Source organism: Lottia gigantea (genome assembly GCF_000327385.1).
Source record: "Lottia gigantea unplaced genomic scaffold LOTGIsca_137, whole genome shotgun sequence".
Classification (NCBI taxonomy): Eukaryota; Metazoa; Mollusca; class Gastropoda; family Lottiidae; genus Lottia; species Lottia gigantea.
The window spans coordinates 351,647-359,059 of record NW_008707563.1 but is presented as its reverse complement, the minus strand read 5'-3'; the positions used below and the strand labels follow the sequence as shown (position 1 = coordinate 359,059).

Here is a 7,413-nt window from a genome sequence, read left to right as displayed (position 1 = left end):
GAATTCAGTTTGGACGTGGACCTCGACGAGCTTGATATTCCCTCGGATGAAGAAGATGACGAAGAATTTTCCGACTTGGATGAACAACCGGATTCGACGACTGGAGATTGTGAGAAAAAATCGGACAAAAGCAAAAAATCTGGCCAAGGCAGAAAAAGCCGAATCGACGAACTATCTGATGGTCCCAAAGTTCCAAAGAAACGTGGACCGAAGAAAAAGAAAATGACTAAAGCCAGAGTGGCGAAATTAAAAATCAGACGTTACAAGGCAAATAGTCGAGAAAGAAGTCGAATGCATGGGTTAAACCATGCCTTGGATGACCTGCGCCGACACGTGCCTTGTTATTCCAAAACACAAAAACTGTCAAAGATAGAAACTCTTCGCCTTGCTAGAAATTATATTTTTTCCTTGGCAGACATTTTGAAAAATGGTGTCCGTCCGGATAGCGTGTCGTTTGCTAAGTCGTTGTCTAAAGGTCTGTCTCAAAACACGATGAACATGGTTGCCGGTTGCCTACAGCTTAATCCAAGAACACTCCTTCCAGAGTCGCCTTACCAAAAGCCTTACCCCTTTATGTATGAAAACGGGATTGGTTTTCCGCCTCCGTTGAACCATGACCCTTATTCCCCTTTTCCCGCCATAATGGATTCTCCGCATTGTGTCCAGCAGCGTCAGATAACGTCGACACAACTCTCACCATATCAGTATTCCGTTCCCCACCCTCCCGTGCCTTTATCTACTCACTGCCTTGCCCTGCAAAGAAATACCAGCCCTGTGTATGGAGTGAGTCGAGAAGCGTCTTTCCCGACCGGATCAATGACAGCTCAGTTTGTACGATCTTGCGATATTTCCTCTGTGTGTGATACTAATTATAGCAATAGCGGAAGTGGTTACGGACAGGCAGGTGTTGATAGCAGTACACAGGAGTGTTGCGTCTACTCTCTGCCGGATGACCTTGCTGATTTCCAGCCGGAACCAGCTTTAGAGCAAGGGCTTGGAATGATTCATTCTACGACCGGTCTCTTTGATGTTAATACACCGCATGTTTAAATCAGAACCTCGGCCAAAAACATTAAAAAATGTCAGTTATTCTGCGGTATTGTGTGGTTTTGTGTTATTTATGGAAATAAGTCCCAAAGGGCTGAATGAAAAGGCCGTATGTGTCAAAACGTTTACGTATTCAGCGTAGTGTTAACTAACGATGTGTACGAACAACCATTGTTTAAGTTACTGGTAGTATGGTGATATCATACCGAAATAGTCTTTATTACATTTCAGCATTATTTTTGTACAATAATGATATTACATGGGGGATTGCCTCCTGAAAATTCTTACAACCGACCAATTCCATTTCTGCAACTAAATACCATACACCATTGCTCCTCTGGATATATTACTTGCCCCCCCCCCCCCCCTCCCCCTACCCCGAACAATCAAGTCTGGCTACTCGCCTGGCCTGTTCCCCGACCTTAAAAAAAAACGGACTATATAACAACATACCTTTTACATGTACTATTATAGCCTTATATACTTATATCGTGATATTTTAATGTGCAATTATTATACTTAATATTAACAATGATGTAGATATATTTGATGTACTTAATGAAATATATAAATGACATTATGTATAAGAATTATATTTGATTAAAACCAATGTGTGTCTTCCCACTATATTCTGTGTTTTACCTTTTGCGAATAGACGAGTGGCGACGCATTACATCCACTTTCTTTATTCTCCTGTATAGCTAATCCCACGCCGTACCGGCATTGGCTCAACCACCATAGGGACTGGTTTGTACAAGTCCACGGTTCTCCACCCCTAAAGGGGCCCCACTCCAAGAAAAATAAAATTAAGTGTACGAAAGTAAGTATCTAGCAGGTTAACACACAATTATAAAAATTGTTCACAACTTATGCGGGGGCCCTACCATGGGCAATATTGTTTCCTTGTTTTTAAAGAATATTTCCCAGGGGGAAGCCTTCTAATTGAGCCACTGGGCACCAGGCACCGTACGCTATTCTTAAAGAAAGACATAAAATAGGTTTACATAGTTTACAAGTATGTGCATTGATAATACTTGTATATTGACTGGCAGTTTTCTATCGTAAAAATTACAAGAAATTTCTAATAGTGTGTATAGCTTCTATATGTATCATTCCGATTGCGCGATTCCCGTTATTCCAGAAAAAAAAAATTAACAGAATTGTGACGTCATTATCTTATATATCATTTGGCTTGAATGGTGCGAAAAGAAGCTATAAATATTTCTGATATACAAACAAAGAACTAAAAGATTATAGTGATGTAAATATTAGCTATAACTGTCCCCGACACACAAACAGAGGATAGAAAATGAGAGAGCCCCTGTAAGCACTGCTGATACACATACAAAGACTAGAAAACCCAAAACACATACATAGACTAGAAAACCCAAATACACATACATAGACTAGAAAACCCAATACACATACATAGATTAGTAAACCCAATACACATACATAGACTAGAAAACCCAATACACATACATACAAAGACAGAAAAGCTGATACACATACAAAGACTAGAAAAACGTCTTTTATATAACCGTAATCCGGGTTGAAAACTCAGAATATTTATCTCAGGTTAGCAAACACGCGTCTACCCATAGATGTATATGCCTATAATAACTATTCATAACTCTATGCGTCTACCACAATCTTAAAGTTCGATAAGAATAACGTAATCGTGCATGAGATGAGCTCTCAATAATCAGGCTATAATTGGCCCCATAGAAATGAATTAGAATTATGCTCTAACAGCAACTTTTTTCACACTAGTCCACTGTCTTATGCAATTAGAAAATATTTCTCAATGGTAGGAACACATCTTTAAAATATGACCAAAGGGAGGAAATGCTTGTTTGTTGTCATTTTACCGGAAGTAACGAAAAACACATGGCTTAAAGGAAACAAACGAGTTGATCAACGATTGAAATGTCTTCTGATTCCCAAAGGAAAGAGCCAAGTTTTAAAAATTTAACTGATAAACACTTTGGGAAACCAAAAGAAAACCAAAATGCGGTAATCAGGATGATTTAAAGTATTTCTTTTTAGTTATCGCAAATCTGAATATTTCTACTTTCGGTTTAGCAATTGCGAATTGTGAGCTCCATGTTGATCACGCTTAGTTAACGATTCATGTCATATCCATCATCTTTTATGAATAGATTTTAGGAGCGGCATAGGACTCCAGGGCAGAGAGTGTGGTATGGGCTTTGCTTTGCAGCTATGCTATGCCTTGAAAGATGTGGATGACATTTTTAAAAATTGTTCTACCTTATGCTCATTGCCTCTATTTGAACCATTTCATTTTCCCTTGAAAATCAGGGAGTACAGAAACAAAATAAAACATGCTTATGACTATAGAGCTCCATTTTCAAGCTGATAATTTTTAATCATTTTCAGCTACTACAAGATGTCACCAAACCACATGTGGGATCGTTTAACTATATGTTACACGAAGGATTGCGAAACGCCATTAAGGTAAGTCCACCACCGTTTCTGAGGAGCCCAGACCATGCAGTGTGCAATGAAGAAAGTTTTGCCAGCATCAGCCTTCTAACTATTGTGATTTTCTTTGAAAACTGGACGTATGGACTATTGTTATAATTCCTTTCAATTAGACTCAAGTAAGGCATATCGATGCACTGGCCAGTGCTTCAGATAAAAAATTTTTCTGTACTCAATTGATCATGTATATTGTTAGTGTACTGTATTTTTGTTGTAGGATTTGAAACCAATAGAGTTTAGTATATCAACAGGTGAAAGACTGGCCTTGGCTATAACTGTAAGTAAAGTTTCCTTCAACATTGATTTGTGGTCCTGGTGATGTAGGGGACTGCTGTTATACTGCAAGGATATCTACACAATACCCAAAATTTACAACTTAAAGGGATTGTGAAAAGGTTTTCTAAATTTTTTTATGTGTATCAGGAACACTGATAGCATCAATTTGCACCATTTGAATTTTCAATCAGACATCTGTGGTTCCTGCAATTCCACTTAAATTAAGTGATTTGACCCATTTTTTATTCAGCCACCCAAAACCCCTAATTCCCACTATCAACTTTGACTGATGGACCAAAATTTCTGCCAAAATGTTTAAAGTTTCATAGTTTATTAGACAGACAGAAATAAATTTTAAGAGGTTGTGATGAATCATTTTTTTCAGGGAGGTATAATTCGCTCACCGAGAGTTAACCAGACCAATGTTGGAGTTACAACACAGAGAGTTTATCCCACTGAGGTACGTTCGATTCCTGATTCCTTTATGTGAACTGGTCATTTAAACTTATCAGATCATACTGGAGAAATGCTCATATCAAGATATTGACAGAGTATCAAATTCTCCAAGTTCCTGTCAATCTTTTCAAGCATTGCTCTCTGTTAGGCTTTGATAAGACTCACCAAGTTGGTAGTTTCCATCTCTCAATGAAAACCATGGTAGCGCTCGATTGGCGAGATCTGAACAGGTTCCGTCTGTTCCAACTCTGCCATGAATCGAACAGTTCTGGAATATGTCACATTCAAGTTTTCCCATCTATTTTCTTTTCGGCCATTTTGAATTCAGTCTGCACCTACTATTTATTCGGCACATATGGATTGCGTTCTGAACTCTGTTCTAACTTGTTTTATTGAACGTAAATTTCATGAATCCTGAACATGCAGAACTCACCAATCAAGAGCCCCCCAGATCCTATCAAGTACATCTCTAATTCAAACTGACTGAATTATATTTTATTATTGTATTTACAGTGTCGTGAGAAAGGAACAACGTATAAAGGAAGTCTACAGGTTTCTATCAACTGTTATATGAATGATAAATTGATCTGTCAGTTAGATCGTATTATAGGACAAATTCCCATCATGGTGAAGGTGAGGATACTAATTATTCTGTAGAGTCCACATAGCTAATAACATTTGTTGATATATTTCACTGTAAAAAAAAAGATGCATACATATCATGGTTTAGTAGGGAGTCAAAGCTATTTTGGATTGTCCACGTTGTCTATGACTTGATTGATCACATAAAGCCCCTCTAGATTAGTGACAACATCAAACACTTAGTTTTAGTGGAATTGCAGGAACCACAGACATCTGATTAAATATCGGAATGATGCAAATTGATGCTATCAGTGTCCCCGATACACAACAAATTTAGAAAACATCTTTACAATCCCTTTAATGTAGCTGGTATTTATTGTAGTCTGAAGCCTGTAACCTTCATGGTTTACCTCCTAAAGAGTTGGTTAAACATGGTGAAGAGATGGAGGTAGGTCTATCTTGTTTCGTATGGAAAGAATTAACTTCATATTTGTCTTACCAGCTTGTAGCTAATTTGAGTGATGGATGTCATTAGCAATGAGGGGCAGTCACATCTTTTTGGAACTATCCAATGCAAGCCGTCACCCGGAATGGTTTGGGTTAACGATTTTTGTCACAGACTGAGTTTCACCTACCAGCTACAGACACACTAGGTATAAATAATCTCTGGGACAGTCAGTGGTTTTCCGATTTGTCAATAAATCATGTGATGATCATGTGATTGAAAAGGAAATGAATCTGATTGGATGTCTTGTTTCGTTGTGAGAAGGGGTAAATGAAGAAAGCAACACAGGCACTTTTTACTCAAGATTTACTGTATCCCTGAAATTAATTTGGCAATTTGGCATCTGTTTGCAATGAACCATCCAGTTCATTGACAATTGATACTTACCTAAATGCTCATTAGATAACAAGAATGAACTCTTCTGATAAATTAATTCTGACTATTTGTAGGAGATGGGTGGTTATTTTATTGTCAATGGAAAAGAGAAGGTTGTAAGAATGTTGATTATGCAGAGAAGAAATTATGTGAGTTGATATCAGGGTTGTTAATTTAGCTGTATTTACCAGTCATGTCTGACTAGAACTGTCTATGTATTGAATTAGTTAGAAGGGTATTAAAATATTTTGTATATGTTAATGCAATATCTGTTACAGAGAGTCCACATAGCTAATTACGCAAACAGGTTTGTCAACTTAATATCTCTTTTGGAGAGTCTACGTGGCTAATAACGTTTATATGGTTTTTTGGTTTGTCAACTCGGTTTTCCTTTCAGAGAGTCTACATAGCTAGTAATGTTTACTTTGAATTTCATAGGGTTCACATAGTAAGTAAATTTGGAATCATATATTTTGTAGCCATTGTGTTTAAAGAGAAATGGATGGAAATCACGAGGAGCATTCTATACAGAATATGGTATACAGCTTCGGTCAGTAAGAAATGACCAAACAGGATCGGTAAGCACTTAATTTATATTTTGGGCGTGCCTCACCATTATGACAGTGAAGTATCAATCAGACATCTGAAATCTGATTGGCTAAACAGTGATCTTAAATAATCTCAACCAATGTCAGTCCTGACATCTAGTTCTGGCACGATATATCAGTGAATTGATACTCTTGGCGCTAATCCAGAAAAGTGCGCATTTTTTATAAGTTAGTGAATGGAATCACAAATTTTTTTCACTGAATTGACTGAAATTGTTGGAAACTATTTATAAGACAGTGGATGTTAACCACTTCAAATAACTATATTATCAAATCTCAAAGCCCTTATTTGGTCTGTATTAATAATACTGCTATTGGTAACTTTTGCTATTATTTTGGTGTTATTTTTCATTTTCAGACATGTATTTTACATTATTTATCCAATGGAACTGCCATGTTGGAATTTGGTCACCAGAAAGACAGATTTTTTGTACCAATCATATTTATTTTAAAGGTATTTTTCGTGTGAATACAGATTTAGATTTTTTTTTTCACATGCTCAGTTAATGCCCTATCAAGTGAGATGCGAAACTGCATTTTATTTCATTAGTTCAATAAAATACAGAACATTAGGATGTAAAACTCCATTTGATATCGTGCAGTGGGAGCTATTGTTGCCAATAATTGCCATTGAGACGGAATAAAGATGTCTTTAGACAAGTGTTGTTACTTCTCTATGAATGCAAAATAAGTTAATGAACCCAGCCCATAGATTTTAATATAAACTTGCTTTGGGAACACAATTTGGTCGCATATGTTTCAGTGGATCTTTTTCTCGCATTTTCTTAACGCTTTCTGGCAACCATGTACATTTTTGGTTGCCATAGGATTGCAAATGTTCGCAGTTCGGTGTTAAAGGGCTATTAATTCAATAAGGTACAGAACTGTAGGATATAAAACTCTATTAATGTTCATATACTGTAGGCCCTGTTAGAAGTATCTGATAAATATATTTACAATGAAATGATCCGTGGCTACGAAGACGACACTTATTTTAAAGGGTAGGTGACATAAATCATTCTAGATCACAAGCAGACATAGACATGAAGGGGACGCTCG

At 37.0% G+C, this 7,413-nt stretch overlaps 2 protein-coding genes across 2 annotated transcripts; both read left to right on the top strand.

Annotated features, from left to right (window-relative positions):
* Nucleotides 1–213: 213 nt before the first annotated feature.
* LOTGIDRAFT_59712 (hypothetical protein) lies at nucleotides 214–546 on the top strand (the record flags this gene model as incomplete). The annotated part of the gene is made up of 1 exon (XM_009049496.1): nucleotides 214–546. A coding segment is annotated over one exon (333 nt), but the record flags the coding sequence as incomplete, so codon positions are not given.
* Nucleotides 547–2,930: 2,384 nt separating this feature from the next.
* LOTGIDRAFT_200268 (hypothetical protein) lies at nucleotides 2,931–6,766 on the top strand (the record flags this gene model as incomplete). Its single annotated transcript, XM_009049495.1, has 9 exons — nucleotides 2,931–3,063; nucleotides 3,448–3,525; nucleotides 3,770–3,829; nucleotides 4,214–4,288; nucleotides 4,798–4,917; nucleotides 5,249–5,314; nucleotides 5,821–5,895; nucleotides 6,226–6,324; nucleotides 6,713–6,766. Coding segments are annotated over exons 1-9 (714 nt in total), but the record flags the coding sequence as incomplete, so codon positions are not given.
* Nucleotides 6,767–7,413: the final 647 nt, after the last annotated feature.